This window comes from Boleophthalmus pectinirostris, unplaced genomic scaffold (genome assembly GCF_026225935.1).
Source record: "Boleophthalmus pectinirostris isolate CB_2022bp ecotype Guang Dong unplaced genomic scaffold, ASM2622593v1 HiC_scaffold_12, whole genome shotgun sequence".
Lineage (NCBI taxonomy): Eukaryota > Metazoa > Chordata > Actinopteri > Gobiiformes > Gobiidae > Boleophthalmus > Boleophthalmus pectinirostris.
Window position 1 is genome coordinate 17456625 of NW_026571018.1, and position 19407 is coordinate 17476031.

The 19407-nt window shown below is 39.9% G+C and overlaps 1 protein-coding gene across 4 annotated transcripts in view; it reads left to right on the plus strand.

Moving 5' to 3' along the window:
- The window catches only part of LOC110169097 (cell adhesion molecule DSCAM-like), a 162636-nt gene that overhangs the window by 94913 nt on the left and 48316 nt on the right, over nucleotides 1-19407 (plus strand). For all 4 annotated transcript variants that reach the window (XM_055148442.1, XM_055148440.1, XM_055148441.1 and 1 more), the window contains exons 9-11: nucleotides 3247-3525; nucleotides 4359-4478; nucleotides 5600-5779. In XM_055148442.1, the coding sequence (XP_055004417.1) occupies nucleotides 3247-3525; nucleotides 4359-4478; nucleotides 5600-5779 (579 nt within the window). The remainder of the gene's footprint in view (nucleotides 1-3246; nucleotides 3526-4358; nucleotides 4479-5599; nucleotides 5780-19407) is intronic.

A 19407-nucleotide genomic window follows, 5' to 3' on the forward strand; every position in this document is an offset into this window, starting at 1 on the left:
CAGCCAGTGGTGGAAGGTTACAAATTAAAAGTAGCAAAGTACTGTACCTAAGTATACATTTTAGGTACGTGTACTTTACTTAAGCACATTTTAGAGTGGATACTTTGTACCAGAGGTGGGGACTTGCAAGTTGTGACTTGGGGGTCAGACTTTAGTCACTATTTTTAGGACTTGAGATTTCACTTGATAAAATGGACTAAGACTTGGGACTCAACTTGGACTTGAAGGTCAAAGACTTGAATTTGAATTTATTTGTTTGGAGGATAAGCCTCTTGAGATGTGTCACCATCTCGTTTTCAAGGTGGTCCTCTTGACTCGGACTTGAGGCCTGTGACTTGAGAAGACTTGAGAAGCACTTTTAAATCTGAATTCTTTCTATTCTGACTGTAATTAAGATTTTGTCAAAACATTTAAAAAGGAAAAAATTTGCATTTCTACTACTCTATTAATACTCATATATAAATATACTGTGACTTTATAATTTCAGTGTATCTTAAAAATCATATAAATAACAAAAACAAAGCTATATTTGGTACTTTGGTTTAAAAACTTGAAATGACTTGAAGTTGAAAGCAGACAACTTAGACTTTACTTGGACTTATGGGCCAGTGACCCGAGACTCGACTTGGATTTTTTTATTTGGGACTTGACTTGGACTTGAGGTCAAAGACTTGAGACTTACTTGAGACTTGCAAAATGAAGACTTGGTCCCACCTCTGCTTTTTACCTTTATTTCGCTACATTTGAGAAAGGCTTTGAAAAGGCTGAGTTTTTTTATAAGACAACAACAAAAAATATACAATGAAGCTAGAAAAAAATATAATTTCAGTTGTTTCTATTGAACAAATTTCAGCACAAATCTGTATTAAAAACAATACATTTAAAGCTTTATTACATCTCAAACTCAATATACTATTTAGTATTTTTTGCTCTACTATCTGTTCTTTAACTTAACAAAATTGAGTCCTTTTTCCACCGCCGCTAATACCACTAACGCACCTTTATCACCACTTTATCTCAGTTTATCTCATTTGAAAACACAGCACACAGAGCTGAGCCAGACGATCATAACCCTAGATATCTCTCTCAGTGACGTTTCATAATTTGAAATGTGGATGGGCGGACCCCCTCCCCTCGTTCACAGGTCTTGGAGTGCTAACAAGTACGCGAAAGGGAAATCACGCGGTGTAGACAAAGCTAGCGCGCGATTCCACCTCGGCTAATTTGCCTGCTGGCTGCTTAGCATTCCAGCGCTGCCGAGAGGGAATCCCCAGGAGCCTATTATGCCTATTTTGTTGTGAATTAAATAAGCGCTGAAGTGCCGCTTATTCCAATGTTATTTTAAATCATTAATTTTCCGAAGCATCTGGTTCTCACAGTGGCTAAAGAGTCCCCAGAGAGTGTGACAAGCATGTGCGTTATGTGTTGTTTTGAGAGAAATTGAGTCTCAATGAATGTGACATGGTAATAAACTGTTATCTATGTAGAGTCACAGCATTATGGTTTGATTTGGAAAGGAAATACACAGAGGTACACGTAGAATAGGCTGAAAAGGCCAAATATTTTATACTGGAATTTTCAAACTGTGCTGTGTTCCTTGAAGTTTTAGTGGTTCCTTAAAGGTGCATTGTGTAACTTTTTTGGTGGAGAGTCGGTCAAATGCTTTTCTCCAGGGAGATGTTATCGCTTTGTCTGGAATGTTCCACAGTATGGTATTAAACCTTTCTATCTTCATGGAGACAAAAACAGGATGAAAGAGGAGATCCGAGGCACTCTGATATGCTTTGCTGTTGTTTTATGTCATGTCACGTGACAAATCACCCATACAACGGTATAAACATACATTTTTAAACATACATATTTAAAGAGACAAAGTCATTAATCACTATAATATGAGCGTGTACCAATCTGGACATATTTGCACAAAAAATTACACACAAGTAAATATGAAACAGATATTGGCAGGAACCCCAAATATGAAAAACTGCAATCCATATGTTATAGATAAGGTCAGAGGTCAATTTCCTCATTTAATCCTGGGTAGGTTGTAGCTCTTAATTCATGGATCCAGTAAGACTTGCGTTGAAAAAGGTGCTTTAGTCGATCTCCTCCCCTGAGGTTATGTGATACCAGGCTAAGTTACATGTCAGATCTGTGGAGAGGTGACCCCACTCACAGTCAGAATGCCTGTTTTCCTTATATTGTTGAGCTATAAATCCACCTGTACCTGTATTTTTATAATTGTAAGGAAGAGCTGTTTAATGTCATACTGTGGAACTTTGCAGGCAGAGCAATGACATCTATAGAAACAAGCAGGTGACGGACCCCCAACCAAAAAGTTACATATTACACTTTTAGTTTAGAGTAGATTTTAATTTAGAGTATAGGAGCTTTGGAAATTCTTGGTTACAACTACTGTGGTATAGTCCTGTTTTAGACCTAGTTTAGACTTCATTTATACATGGATTCGGTGGTATGAACTTTGTGTTAAATGTTTTACTCTATTATTTAATTATAGGTATACCTTTAGGTTCAGATCCACTTTGTATGACTTCTAGAGTGATACAATTTAAAATGTTAAAACTATATACTGAGAAATGAAGACTTGAAAGTTTTGAATGGCAAGTTAGAAATGCTACTTACGCTTTATTTCACTAGCAACGACATAGTGCGATGAAGAAGTTTATTGATAATGTATGAGGCGGGGTGGAGATGCCTGGGTTGAAACTCTGGGTGGGGGCTCCGTCTCAATCTTCAATTGGCCCAGCTGGAACAGGACCCCCCTCTTAGGCGTCTTATGGCTGAAAGACAAACAAGATAGGGGGTGGGAGGGTGGGTTCGAGTTAGCCGAGACAAACTGGGATGATGGGAAAGGCTGCTACAAATAGGCTTCTGGGATATTAGAGGTGTGGTCGAAGTGAGTTGTGGTTCACTGGTGAGGAGGAGAGGGTGACTGAGGTGTGGTCCTGCTCCTGAATCTCTGTTTATCATATTAACTCCACATTATAAAACACACAACATTATTATGCTATTTAAAAATCAGAATCTGTTAATTTTCAATCACCGCATCCATGAATAGGACTTTGTAATATAATTGTAATGTGTTTTTACTTCTTAATAATTGAAGGCTGATATTGTTGGACAGCAGTGTGTAGACAACAACAAAAACAACATTAAAGAAGTCACACAAATCCAAAATATTACTCCTAAGATGCAAATAAACTTTGTCTCTGTCTCTGTCTCCAGTGCCCCCTACTATTCACCCGTTTGAGTTTCCACGGTTTTCCATCGGACAGCGGGTCTTCATCCCGTGTGTGGTCATGTCCGGAGACCAGCCCGTCTTCATCACTTGGCAAAAAGACGGCCGACCGATCCCCGCCAGCCTCGGAGTCACTATAGACAACATTGACTTCACCAGCTCTCTACGCATCTCCAACCTCACGCTCATGCACAACGGGAACTATACCTGCATCGCACGCAACCAGGCAGCCGCCGTGGAGCACCAGAGCCAGCTTATAGTCCGAGGTCTAAGTCATACCAATTTCCTGAATTATCAGTTTATAGCTCATTTGACTGTTTTAATATTTGTGTTGTAATGCGTCTTTGAGTGTCCTGAAAAGTGCTATATAAATGAAATCTATTATTATTTATTTATTATTAGTTTAAAATTAAGCTGGACGTAAGAATAGTATATTAGAATAAAATTTTTAACTCTCAGATCGCAGATTTTGTTGTCCTGGTGGTTAATATTTCTGTAATTGCTGGGCTTTTCTACATGAAATCGAAACTAAAATAAAGTTAAATGTCTCTATTAATAAATAAAAGTTAAAATATTTTTTTCACAATAAGCGATGCAGTTATTCAACACCAAACACATGATTGTTCTCAGTTGGAAGGACTTTGAGACATAAGTTTGTAGAGCCAATCTCTAATAAATAATAATAAGTTTTAAGTTTTATGGAACATAAGTCGGGTTATTGTCAGCAAACAGTGAATCTACACGGGCTGCATTCAAGTTCTAGAGTTTGATATTGTCATAATTTCAGGTGGAGGGAAGGGGCTTGTATACTTTATGAAACAAATGTGAAAACGTAATATCAGCTTCATAATTTATGACAGTGAAGACAGCTTTGTGGTAGTTTTTGTTTCTTGTGGCCCAGTGATTACAGAGATATGAAACAAGTCTGACAGTTAAAATGTAAATTCCTTCTTATAATTCTGGCATGTTCTCCAGCTCGATTTTAAACTACTGAGATTTTTTAATTATATTGTGATCTCACATGAATGTAACCTGTAGCCTATTTCAATTTGTATTTAAGAAAGAATAGTGAAATTGAATTGTGTTTTCCCACTTTCAGTTCCACCTAAATTTGTGGTGCAACCAAAAGATCAAGACGGCATCTATGGGAAGTCTGTGATATTGAACTGCTCTGCGGAGGGTTATCCAGTTCCTACAATCCAATGGGAGTATTCCAAAGGTCAGTATAGCTTGTTATTGTGCTTATGTATTTTATTGGACTTTTATTGGAAGGTAAAAAGTAGGTAACTTGAAAACTACAAGGTGGAACAGAGCATTTTAAGCTTTGGAGATTTAGACAAACGAATAATAAAGTGTTACTTCAAAATGTCTGAATGAAACAAAATACAACTCTGGGTATGTTTTTGATGTGGTCACTCACAGCTCACAAGAGTCAGTTTGGCGTAATATAGGTCCTTGAAGTGCTTTTAAATACTAGTCAAAATAATAATAATAATAATCATAATCATAATAATAATAAAAACTTTATAGTGACCACCTTTAAAATGACCATATACAAAGACTAAAACAAGGCCAAAATATTTTATGTTATTATAATAAATTTAGCCTCCACATTAGCCAGTACTGCAACATTTGTATTTCTTGTTTTGATACCCGATTCCAACTAGATAAGAGTCTGACTAAACTTGTATAATAACTACAGTTTTCTGCTGTTTAGTTCACTGTATGTGACTAGGGCTCAAGTGTGGACCATTTCCTTACAAATACTCATTAATTTTACCTTCTGTGTTTTTCATGGCAGAAGCCATTTCCCTGTTGTGTTGTTGGGTTTTCACTGACTTTGGCGTTTTTCTCTGCTTTGACAAACATGCTGAATTAGAAGAAGCTTTTTGTCCTTAGGCAAGCACATCCTTTGCAGAAGATGATGTTTTTTTGAATGTTAACACAACAAACCCCATGTCCACAGCCTTAAGGCATAAAACACCCACCGCAAGTCCAAACAAGAGTTTATGAAAACACCACATATCTCTCAGTGGAAGTGGCAGCAAAGATCACCATTATGTAACTTGTCTATATATTAGTTAGTACAAAAAACATAAATACAGAGCCTTTATACAGACTCTGTGTTAGGTTTCCTGTCTGGTCAGCTTACATTATTACAAAAAAGTGCTTATTCTATACAGTACACATGATACTACATGGTGGTACAGAATTTTCTCTTGGTATTACTGTTGTATATAATGTATCTTTAATTGTCTTGAGCTAATCCTGGTTTAGTACTTTGCTGTGTTAAAGGCTTGATAACTCTAAACTTTAAATATGCACTGTTGACTTTGGCAGGTGCGGGGGTCCCTCAGTTCAAGCCCATCCCTCTGAATCCTGGCTCCCGTATCGAGGTTCTGATCAACGGCTCCCTTCTCATCAAACACGTTCTGGAGGAGGACAGCGGCTTCTACCTGTGCAGGGTCAGCAACGATGTGGGCGCTGATGTCAGCAAGTCCATGTACCTCAATGTCAAAAGTAAGTCTGCGTTTTATCAGTTCTTAATGATGAAATTTGATATATTGCTGAAGAAAATCTGAACTTAAATGTACACTGTCTAACTTGTCTGCTGGAGGATCCATCACCTGCTTGTCTCTAATGAGATGTGACTAGAATGTTTCGCAGCCATAAACGTATGTATCTACATGGAAAGTTGCAGGGCAAATTACAGGTTAGATTTGTGGAGAGGCGACCACACTCACAGTAAGAATGGATATTTTTAAGATACTTTTGAGCAATAAATAACACCTGTATTTGAATAGATGCAATACAGATTAGATAAATACCATACTGTGGACACTTCACTTTAAGACAAAGAATTAACATCTCCATGGAGATAAACAGGTTGCAGAACCAGAAAGGTTACACAGAGCACCTTTAAATAAAAGTAAATGGTATGCATGGAAAAAAAAAAAACTCAAAGTAATACTAAGTTACAACTCACAACACAATTTAGTCTAACATTAGACCATTTGTTTAATCTGTAACAGTTTCAAGATGAATTAGTTGTTTCAAATCGGTGTATTTTCTGATCCCTGGCCAATCAGAGCAGGCCATGCAGTGCTGTTTTTTCTGTTTGTAGAGAGTGGTGAGACATTGGGGTGATTGGGGCTTGTGCTGTGCTCAGAAATTTCCATGATTTTAAATCTGATTGATTACATTTACATTAGTCTGGTACCAATTTAAGTATTTACATGTTTAAAAATGCACTAAAAAACAAAACAAACAAACAAAACAAAGCAGTTACCCCCCAAAAATATCAACTCAATTACAGTAACTTTTATATTCATAACTATAACTCTGAGTATACTCACACTGGCTGGTGGGGTCAGACAGACAGTAGGTGATAAAACCAAGTCAAAAATAGATTAGATCAGGCTCTTAAAGCTATGGTCCTTTTAGCAGCTTTCTCTGACACAAGACATGGTAAATCATGCATCAGGTTCATGGTTTATTAAGTGTGTAGTGAAAATGACAGTATTTGGACAAAAAATGAAATTTACCTGAATGTGTAAAAAAAATCTTCATGTATAACTATAGGAGATGCTGACAAAAATTTATATTAGTATTATTATTTTTTTTATTTCATTAACAATATTATCACAATCCGTCAGAAGTGTGTTACTGCGCACCTGGACATTCCATTGAGGTTCAGTCAGATCAAACTGAAACTGACCTGAAAACTGAAAAGTGCAGAAATATAACCTTGTATGAAAGATGCCAGCTGCTAATTTCTGTTATTTTATTTTCAATTAACTAATTTGCAGTATTTTAAAAACAGCAACTGTGATTTTCAGTGTCTCCCACGTATAATTTAAACTAATATTTTTTGTTAAACTGTAGCTTTTTAGGTAGGGACTAAAGAAACTGTATGCTTTTATTCAATTACATCCTTCCTGTAATCAAAAGCAAATAAGCTTAAAGATTGCCAATGTATCTTATAAGTATCACAAACAATAGAGAGTAGTAAAAAAGTAAAAAATCAAGTAGTAAAAAAAAAAGAAAAGTTGAATACATTTTGTTCAGTGTAAAATAAGACAGAGGAGTCCTGCATAAACCCTTCCTCCTCCGCACTCATCTCAAAGCCATCGTTTCCACATGGCAGCCCTGTGTGCATGCAGTATTCAAGGCCTAATGGAGCTGAGCTAAGTCCTCGGCTACATGGAGAATAAATGATGTACTTTCTTGAGGAGATGAGATGCTTCTGCTTCGGCTTGTGTCTGGATCCTTTTGGTGACTTTTATTTATGGCAGCTCATTTTTTAATGGAGTTATCCTTCTTTTGAGTTTATTGTTTTAGTGGTATCAAGCAGTTTCAGTATGAGTACATTTTTAAAGTGGGACTAAACGCCTAAACTCTGCCCACAAACACATTTCAAATAACTCTGGTAAACTGGACTAGAGTGAGGAGGGTGGGGTGTGGACAAAGGAGGAACAATGTGATTGATCCAACAGGTAACCACACTTCAAGCTCCGCCCTTGCAGCCAGTTGTTTGTGTGTGGAAAAACTTGGATTTAATCAGGGCAGTCCTGTGTGATATCACATAGTACTTGAAATTGCAATTGCCACTGAAGGCAGCACGCACTTGACTGTTTTTTACCAGAAAGCTGCAAATTGACCTAGTTTGCTCTAAAATTACCAAAATATGACTATAGGGACAGTGGATAATGCTATTAAAACTCTATACTAAGTTTAGTAGCAAAAAATATTTCATGTTTAGTTCCTCTTTAACCATGTAACTGTACTTTTATTTGAGCAGAAACTCTCAGTAGTCTTTTCCCCACTGTGGCTGGGTCTCTCTCTCATCAGCTGCTATTGGAGGAAGCTTAGGCCCCCGTGGCTCTTATCAAGCCAAAGCAGAGTGCCCCCCGCTGGGCATCTCACCGTCTGCCAGACTCTGCAAATCTGCTGCCACTGCCCCAGTCTGCCCCCACCCCCTTATATTAGCCCCAGCGCCTTAACATAATCAGCCCACTCAATATGCATACAGAGGTGTTGACTTATATCATTAAGGTTGAGCTAGGCATTTTTGGGTAATACTGGAAAGTCAATTATAACTGTACTGTAGATTAAGATTAAATGTGCACTGTGGTAAATGGTCACATTTATATTTAGCGCTTTTCCACCTTCAAGGCAATTAAAGCACTTTACACCAAGGAACCACTCACACATTCACACACACATTCATACACCAGTGTACACAGATACTAGGGGCGAGGTGGGTTAAGTGTCTTAAGTGTCTTGCCCAAGGACACAACAACAGCATTCATGTGTGGAAGCTAGAATAGCCTGTGGATCACAACCTGTAGATCAGTGGATCTGAGCACTCACCCAATGATGTTTTATGTCAAGAGTGGAATTTGAACCAATGACCTTCAAATCAGTGAACAAAAGTGGAGGGTCCACCACCTGCTTGTCTCCATGGAAATGTTATTGTTTTGTCAAGAATATTCCATAGTATAGATTAAAACTACCTATCATGAGAAAGACGAGTAGGTTACAGCACCATGTTACGTTACAGGTCAGATCTGTGGAGAGTTGCCCCTATTCACAGTTTTTGAGCAATAGAAGCACCCGTAATTAATAAATGCTAGATGTATATGTTTAATGGCATACCATGGAACATTCTAGACAAAGCAATAACATCTCCATGGAGAAAAGCAGGTGGCGGACACTCTACCAGAAACGTTGTGTAGTATATCTTTAAGGGCAACCTCCGTTTTCTAGTTGTCTTCAAATATTTTCTTTTTCTGACAAGGAAATGGGTAACTAAGTAAGTAAGTAAGTAACTAAATAAGAAATTAATTTTAAACACTGCTTTAAAGGTGCACTATGTAACTTTTCTGGTGGAGGGTGTCTTATCTATCTCCATGGAGACAAGTAGATGCTTACAGTAAGAATACATGTTTTCCAAAGTATTTTAGAGCAATGAAAACACATAATTGAATAACTGCAAGATAGATAAGTTTAATGCCATACTGTGGAACATTCCAGGCAAAGCAATAAGATCAAGACAAGCGGGCAGTGGACACTCTACCAGAAAAGATACATAGTTTATTATAATGAATTACAAAATGCAATACAGTTTAACAGGGTACCTTGCGCGTTCTAAAAGATTTCGTAGTACCAGGAGAAACACTTTATTTCCACAGATGGTACTAGATGAAAGTGCAAATTGGATCTAATTCTTATTCTGTTATTATTTTGTTGTTTAAATGTCTCTAAACACAATGACAAACCACATTATGCAAAAGTGTGGTAGACCGTGATCCCACTCTAATGTTTAACTCTGTATTTTCAGTGAAGTCAGAGGACATTTTTGGAAAACATCTCTTATTTTTTACTTTGCATGTGGTCTCCTTGGTAATATGCTTTGCTGTGATGTTCTGTTCTGGTTTCATGTTGTTTATAGTGGCTAGCCAACTCCACTTGAGCGGTGGCAGCTACTTAAGAGGCTTAGGAGCCAATTAGCAAGGCACACAAGCTGACGCACGCCGAAGATCTCACGTGACAGATAGCATGATCTGCACCGCGTGTTATTGGCTATCGGGAGTGTCCCCAAACATACAAATCAATATGGCTAATCAGAAAGCTCAGGTTTACAGTGCTATTGTGAATTCACAGGTGTGCAAACAGACAGGCACATGCACACAAAGGAATCTAATGCAAAGATGTCATATATAGTGAGATGAACTGCAGTCATGGCTAGACGAGTAATGGGATAGCTAATGCGCTAGTTCAAATAGAGTCCTGCTATTGTCCCGCTGAAATGAAGTGTGTCTATTGTGAGGACTGCCTCTGAGCCTTCATTGTTATCACTGTCTGTGTGTATAGGCTAATGTCTCAGCAATAAAGTGCAGATTCATCATGGGTACTGAGCTGTCTTTTGTATCAAAGTTTAGTGTTAGTTCCAATTAAGTTTTTAGTTTTGATCTTTTAGAAAGTCTTGTTTATTGCCTCTTTATTAAAGTAGAATATGAGATTAACTTTCAAACACATATATTTATTGAATGTAAGTAAAGTGTGATTCTTGTGAGCTTTAAGCTATGTTATAATGCTGTTTCCTCCTGAAAAACATACCTGGAGTTGTGTTTTCACACATTTGAGTAATCACAGTTTAATAGTCTACAGCTCAAAAGCTCAAAATGCTCAGTTCCACCTTGAGATGTCAAATTAACAGCTTTCTTATACCTTTAAGTTCAGTAGAGATTGGCAATTCCAGATAGCCTGATTCATCAGCCAATTTCACTTTGTGCAAACCGTCTGACCTCGCAGCATTAGAATACATTCACTCAACGGTAGGCGGGTACTTTTTTTTATTTAACCAATCGCTACTATTTGGTCGTGGCGTATGTAATGCGCCACTAATGGAGCTAACTGGTATATTAAGCTTTTCCCAAATCCTGTAGGAAGAAGGGCAATAACGTCTTTCCCCTTGATAAAATTCACCAAACATTCTCTTTGTTCCCACTTTAAATCCTTGATTTCAGGAATTGTTGCCAACACAGAATGTATGGCTCTTTGCTGATTGGCTGGTGCCTGAACTCGCACTTCCCGGGCTTCTTGCAAACTATCTAGTGTATTCTGATTCCTGACCTAGTCGCTGGAGAGAAATGAAATTGAGCAGAGGCACTAGATGGCGCCAGCCTGGCTACATTGCCTGTACTACATTGAAGGTGTATGGTGAATAAAAATACAGTGGAGCACTTCCTGTATTACCACTTGACATCACAAGGTGAAGCAGAGTTTTTTAGTTCATTTTCCCAAGACAAGATCACAGCCTAAGTATGCAGGGTTTGTGTGTTAAACACCTCTGAATGAAACAAAACACAACTTCAGGTATGTTTGTGATGAGGAAACAACTTTATAACATGGATCAGAAAATTGTGTAATATGGGCCCTTTAATATCTAATTTCTTACTTGTACATTTCAGTCCAAGCAAATTATTGATTTGATTTTTAGTGAAGCATCATAGAGTCTCAAAACAGATACAATTGGGTCAATTCATTAGCGATGCACAGTGGATGCTATCAGAGTCAGTCAACAGCCACTCAGCGTTTATCACTGACAATTAGGCCCAATCAGGACTATTAGACCTCATCATAGAGACAGGCCCGAGCATAATGAGGCAGCACTAAAGACAACGCTCAAGGATCCTCTGGTCACCGAGAGCTCCACACGGAGTCACATTCTATATCCAATAGTATTTCATCCAGATGGAGGGCAGCTAAATGTATTGTCATTAAAATGCAGATATATGTTGTAATACAGAGGTTTTGGGTCTAGTTCATAGACTGTATAAAGAAGTGGACTAAAGGAGTGTGACGTCACCCATAGCGTTCAGCTCCAGTCAAATGAAGCTCATGAGGCTACAGGGCCAATCTCTATTTTCGGAATATGAAATTATTGATGGACAAAATAGTGAAATTAAAACAACGGAATCATGTAGAGTGGATTAATATGAACATTTTAAGACCAAAATGACAAGACTCACTGAATCTGTGTATCATTTGTTCATTCGTCTGTTTTTTCATTTGGTTTTGGAGACAAATAATGAAGAAAATTGTTGTTTTTTAATTTTCAGATTTTTGGTTTTATTTTGAAAAATCAATGAATGAATGATATAGGGATTCTTAATGCAGCAGTTAAATAGAGAAAGGTAACAATTTTTCAACATAACATCAATGGATCTAGAGTCAATGGAGCCAGAAGCGTCCCCATGAACACTTCTTATTTGGGTTAGCTAAATCCATATACAGTCAATGGTAAACAAGCAGCCATGTTTTTACTAATTAGTTAGATTAAAAAGCTAAATCTGATTTACTGAGGACAAACTAGGAATGACACATGGCCATACAGATAGACCGAACGAACCGAAAAATCAGGACAGTGCCAAATACCAACCAATTTTCAGTGTCTGGGAAATATCTTGGGAAAGCCTCCGATATCACTGATAACCAATAATCCATCCCCACACATTTGATCATTTTTACTCCTTTATCTGTGTCCTACAGCCCCGCCCCCCAGCCCAGGATGACGTCTGTGGCCTAGTCTAACATTGTGCTATCATGCTCCATGTCTAAGCCAATTGTGCAGCTAAGAGAATTATTTCAGTACATTGCAGGCAGCCAGTGAACCAGTCATCTTTGTGCATTTGCCCAAATACCCCTTCCTCCCTCCACCCTCGCCCCTCACCCCCTTCCCGCCTGCGTTGACTCTCCAGCACCCACTTATAGTATGGCTCCAGGGCAGAGGAGCTGTGCACGGCTTGGCTCTGCTCCTGCTGCTCTGACCCTTCTCTTCCAAGTCAAGCCCTCTGGCCCTGACTCCGCCAGTTGGACTAAACATAGACGCTAATCAAAATAATGTGTAAAAGCAAATTATTTTATATTTACATGACTGAATTAGAAGAAAATAGTGCCTCCTCTTTGGTAATCCATTATACTATGAGATAAGATAACTTTATTTATCACGCTCTGGGGAAATTACAGTGTTGCAATGAGAAGTTCAAGAACAGTAGGAGAATAAAAATATGCAATACACTTACATCTAACACAACACTGTGAAAGCAGACCAAAAATACAAAGCTACAAGACAGTAATGTCTTTTTCTGTGTGTACCACTTTAAATCATTGACATTTTTAAAATATATGCATTTAAATAACCAGACTAAAAGACCAAAAGGAGTAAAATGCACATGACAGAACATTGTGATTGCGTTTTTATGCATTATTACTATTTGGTTCTTTTTCTAGTTTAAATTCAGTCTAAACTGTGGCAATGCAGTGCCATAAATGCAGCATCCTCAGACCTGGATGCTATAAATCAAATGAATTAGGTCAGGCTATTTTGAACAAAAACCCCTAATAATGTCTCACCTATACAAAAGAGTCATTTCGCTAATATGGCAAAAGCTAATGCCCTCATCTCTCTTGCCTTTGAATAGGCCTACGTCAAGGTGGCTATTCTCTAATATTACCTCTCTGTAATTACCTATTCACGGTACTTTCCACGTCACTAGCCATCCACGATAAAGACATTATAAACCTTTCGTCCCCGTATCTTTTATTTGGCCCTGCATTGCGACATTCGGGGCGTGATTGTGTAATCATCATACTCTGCTGAAAATCAATGACAGGTCCATGTTCTATTCCTGGCTACTAGAAATGGCCCTTTTTCTAACAGTAAAGACTGGAGAGAGGGAGGAAGGAGAGCGAGGGGAGGAGAGATGAGTGTCCGATGCTGGTTGGCATGGTAACCTGGCCAGGTGAAAGGGAGCCTGGGAGAGGAGGGAGGGACCGCTGGGCTTTTGTCTCACAGGAGTAGCCTATCAGCAGCCAGCCGATCCCCGACAATCCCCTGCAGGCTTAAGCGTATCATCACTGCCCTCTGGGTTGCTGTGGAGGAACAGGACTCTAATCAAAATGCACATAAAAGACACTCTGTACAGTACCACAAACATGGACTCTCACATTATATCATATTATCTGTGCACTCAAATAAAACTATTAAGTGTGATAAAGTGGGACTGTTTAAGTGATGATGGCAACTTGGATTCAAATATCATAATGAATGTATTTTAATAATTTAATAAATGCATTTTAATAACATAAAAGCCACAGTGTACAGTACAACAAACCTGGGCTCTCATACAATATTAACTGTACACTGAAACTAAAGTGTGATAATGTATAGTGGGACTGTTTAGATGATGGAAGCTTGTATCCAAATATTAAATGTATTTCATCCATCATCCATGTATTTCAATAACATAAAAGATGTGTACAGTGCAACAAAGGTGGATATAATATCAACTGTGTACTGAAACAAAACAAAAGTGTGATTTAGTAAGAAAAGCGCACAGTGTAAAAAAAATATGTGTTCTCACATGATATTAACTGTGCACTGAACTGGCCACAAAACAAATGTGTGATATGTTGTGAATACACAAAAGGTCAGCTGATGGTGGCAACTTGGATTTAAATGTCATAATACATGTATTTTAGTAATAATAATAATAATGAAAACTATGTACATTGCAACAAACATACAGCCAATCTATATTTAACTGTGTACTGAATTGGCCAAAACAAAAACAAAAAACAAAAGTGTGATAGAATCAGAATATATATATATGTTTTTTTTTTTATTATGGCAACTTGGATTCAAATGTCATAATAACAGACTTTTTCAAGTCTAAACACTAAACAGTGTCACAAAAACACACCACAAGGAGTCTATAATAAGTGTATTATTTTAAATCAATCTTAAAATGCTCAAAACTACACATTTTTGCTTTATAATTATGCTGTGTATGGGATGAATAGATACAGATACAGATTGCATTGCACTATTAGCTTTCATGTGGGGAAGCTGGCCCAAGTGGTCAAAATGAGAGTCCAGTGCAAAGTTGTCCTTCACCAAACCAAATTCTTTATTGGATCCACTAAGGTGAAAAATGGGGACAAAGGCCCTCTTTGTCACACACACCCCCCCCCATAAGACCGTTACTCATCCGAGTCACGGGACAGGAAATCAGCAATGACATTTTTATGACCTGGTTTGTACTGGACCTTAAAACAAAATGGTTGCAGAGACAGGTACCATCTAGTAATACGGGCATTAGTGTCTTTCATTTTATGTATCCATTGCAATGCACGGTGGTCAGTTTCCAACACAAAGTCTTTACCAATGAGATAGTATCTCAGAGTGTCCAGAGCCCATTTAATAGCCAGGGCTTCCCTCGATTGTAGAGTACTTTTTTTCTCTTGGAAAGAACTTACGACTAATGTATTGAACGGGAAGTTGGTTACCCTCCTCCCCCTGCAATAACACCGCCCCCAGTCCCACACCCGACGCATCAGTCTGTACAGTAAAGGGCAGTTCAAAATCTGGACACTGCAACACTGGTTGCTGACACAAGCAGTCTCTCAGATCATTAAAAGCATGTACAGTTTCAGGAGTCCATTGTACCTTTACCGGGCTGTTCTTACGGGTCATGTCAGATAATGGGGCGGACCTAGTTGCAAAGTCTGGGATCAGTCGTCGATACCAACCAACTAACCTCAAGAAGGATCTCAGCCTTCTCTTGGTGTTAGGCAATGGGGTAGCCGAAATGGCTTCAACCTTCCCAACCTGAGGATGGATACCCCCAGCTCCAATCACATAGCCCAAGTACTGCACCTCAGGCTTGGCGATGTGGCACTTCTTGCCGTTAATGACAAGACCTGCCTCCTGGATCCGCCTGAAGACGTCAGACAGATGCTGCAGATGCTCCTCCCACGACTGGCTAAAGATGACGATGTCGTCGATGTATGCCGCAGCGTAGTCCTCAGCTCCTCTTAGCACCTCGTCAACCAGTCTTTGAAACGTGGCTGGTGCTCCGTGTAACCCAAAGGGCATCATTCGGAACCTGAATAGTCCACTGGGCACTCGAAAGGTTGTCAGGTCTCTTGAGGCTTCGTCAAGGGGCACTTGCCAATACCCCTTGCAGAGGTCTAGGGTTGTCAGATGGCTTGCATGACCCAACCGCTCGATCAGTTCATCTACCCTTGGCATTGGGTAGGGGTCAAAAGCAGACACAGCATTCAACTTTGAAAAGTTGACGCAGAATCTGAGCCTTGGATCTTCTTTTTTGGGAACCAAGACTACAGGGCTGCGCGATGGTTCAATAATCCCAGTTTCCAACATCTCCTCTACTTCTCTCTTTAACTCTGGGACAAGTTTAGCTGGAATGCGGCAAGTAGTGTCTCTAATGGGCTGCTGATCTGGTGAGCGTAGGCGGATCTGGTGCTGGATGAGGTGAGTATATCCCGGTCTTGCACTAAAAAGTTCATCGGTCATATAGATTTGAAGATCCTGTTGTTGCTCTGTAGCGAGATGACTTAGATCAGGGAACACTGGTGTCTCTGCTGGTGAAGGAAAGTACTGCTCCACAAGCTCCTCCTCGTCAATGACTACACGGGCCAGAAGGGATAGTTGATCTGGCCTGTCAACCCACTCTTTAAGCAGATTGATGTGGAAGATTTGATACTTTTTCCGGCGTTCTGGCATAAAAAGTTCATAGGTGACTGGTCCTGTTTTTGATGGATCTCATATGGGCCTTGCCATTTGGCTAAAAGTCCACTTTCTGACGTAGGCAATAACAGGACTTTCTGGCCCACCTGGAACACTCTTCTTTTGGATGCCTTGTCATAACCCTGTTTTTGTCTCTGTTGTGCTTGCGCCAGGTTGTCACAGGCAAGCTCTTTAAACTGTTCCAGTTTGTCTCTCATTTTCAGTACATAAGAAAGTTCATTACATCCTTGTTCCGGCGTTGGCCCCTCCCATGCCTCCTTCAGGACATCCAGAGGCCCTCGAACAGAATGTCCATAAAGAAGCTGGAATGGTGAAAATCCGGTAGAGGTTTGCGGCACTTCCCGGTAAGCAAACAAAAGGAATGGAAGCCACTGATTCCAATCTGCTCCTGAATCAGCAACAAACTTCCTCAGCATAGATTTGAGTGTCTTATTGAAGCGCTCGACGAGCCCATCAGTCTGTGGATGATATGGACTTGTCTTGATTCCTTGGAGATTGTAGACTTGTTTCAGCAGAGTCGAAGTGAAGTTAGTGCCCTGGTCTGTGATGATCTCTCTTGGGATGCCCACTCTGGAGAAGAGCTGGATGAGGCAGGTGACGATCTGGCGTGCTTTGATCTTCTTCAGCGGAAACACCTCTGGGTATCTAGTGGCATAGTCCGACACCACCAGGATATACCGATGTCCAGCACTGCTCCGCTCCAGTGGTCCCACGATGTCCATAGCGATGCGAGAGAAAGGGGTGTCAATAATGGGCATGGTAATGAGGGGTGCCCTATCTCCCTTTCTGCTTGGGGCTGTTAACTGACACTCAGGACATGACTGACAGTACTTTACAGTGTCTGAGTATTGCTGGGGCCAGTAAAACCTAGGAACCATTCTAGAAAATGTTTTAGCTTGGCCTAAGTGTCCTGCCCATGGAACTGAATGACTAAGATTAAGGATAGTAGGTCTCAATGTTTGTGGGACTACTAACTGGTCACCAATTTCACTTCGTCTGTAAAGTATATCATCCTTTATAACAAAAACTTCTTTCCCTCGTGTTCCTTTTGTTGTCCGGTACGCATTTACTGTACAAGTTAACTAGAGTTGGGTCATGTTTTTGTAATTTTGCAACATCGCTACAAATTGGCAACAAATCAGTCTCAATTGGTGTTAATATTTTTTCCTCCAATCTAGTTCCTTTGACTTTATCTCGTCTTTTTTGTCTTTTACTTTTCCTGACTTTACCATTGTTAGCATTTAGCATCTCTGTATTAGCAAAAGGCAACTCCTCCCATCCTGTCCTCTGCCTAGTTACTTTCTGGTGAGTTTGAGATCTGGTAACTGCCATTAAACAGTCATTTGCATTAGATTTAGCTTCAGTAGATTGTTTAGCAATTAGCTCCGGAAGGATTGGGACGTCTAGGCCTAATACAACTTGATAAGGCAGCTGTTCTAATACACCTACAGAGAGTGCAAAGGGCTGACCTTCAACCTGAACAGTAACTTCTGCAATGGGATAACTTACCCTGTCACCATGGATACACACAATATCAACTGTCCCTCTGCAAAAAATTACATCTTTGGGTAAGCTGTCCTGTCTGACCAATGTACGGTCACTGCCTGAATCTAAAAGGGCAATACAAGGTATGTCATCTATAACCACCCCCATGGTTAGCTCCTCCTGATGACCCTCCCAGCTGTCTACAATAGCAGGTAAGTTGGACACACTACACAAGTAGTTTTTACTAGACCTACTGTTAGCTTTGGGACACTGTGCTTTAAAATGACCTGTTTGACCACACAAATTACATGCATAGTTTGGTCTATCTCTGGTGTCTGGTCTAGGTGCATATTGTGGGGCACTAGGTCTAAAGTGTCTGGGTCTAGACTCAGGGGCAACTGTCTTACCCGATGGGGCGGGTGGATGGGTCTTTGGGGCCAGTAACGTCTTTGAGGGTCGACGAGCAGCCATGTCTGCAGCTTCTTTAGAAGTCTTTGGATCCCTCTCTTTAATCCAAGTACGAAGCTCCGGACTCAGGACTCTTAGGAACTACTCCAGGATGATTGTATCTCCGATTTGCTCTTTGGTTTTGGTCTTTGGGTCCATCCATTTGTTATAAAGCTCCTTCAGTCGGACCTGCAGCTCCTGTGGTGTCTCCTCGTCTCCCAGCTCCGATGAACGGAATCTCAGTCAGTAAGTCTCTGTGCTGATCTCGAACTTTTGCAAAACAGCACGTTTCACTTTGTTATAGCTCATAGTGTCATCAATGTCCATAGCAACATAGGCTGAACGTGCTTTGCCAGTTAGGAGTCGTGCATGGCGGAGAGCCCACTCCTCATATGGCCACTGGCATGCATGTGCAATTCTTTCAAATGTGCACAAATAATGTTCAATGTCCTCACCATCAGTGTACGGTTGCATTTTAGGGCCCTTCCAGTTGTAATTTCTCATGGTGCTGGATTGCCTGGAATACATATGGTCATTATGAGAGCTCTGGGTTGAAAGTTCCTCTGCTCTCAGATCTTCTGGACCATCCATTTGTGCTACACGACCTTGTTGCACCTCCCGTTGGAGGTTGGAAATGTCTCTGCGCATTTTAGTCCATTGCTCATCTTGCTGCTGCATGAGTCGGTGTAGTAGACTTGACAGTTCATCCATGCTGTTGACCCTGCTGGTTGTCCAGTGGATCTGTTCCTGCGTCAGCACAAGCCTTCTTCGGGTTTTGTCTGGTGGACATCATCTTCACTGCCTCCCACTGGCCTGGATCCCACCACTGACTGCCACCAAATGTGGGGAAGCTGGCCCAAGTGGTCAAAATGAGAGTCCAGTGCAAAGTTGTCCTTCACCAAACCAAATTCTTTATTGGATCCTTCCAAGTCGTGGGCAAAATTATATACATATTTACAAAAAAGAACTGTGCTTAACTAAACAAAAGCAACAGAAAATAACGCAACAAAATAAAATACCCACAGGCACCTGGCTGCACTGATGATGACCTCCCTACGATTAAACTGCCTCTACTTATATACCCCCCAGAGAGGAA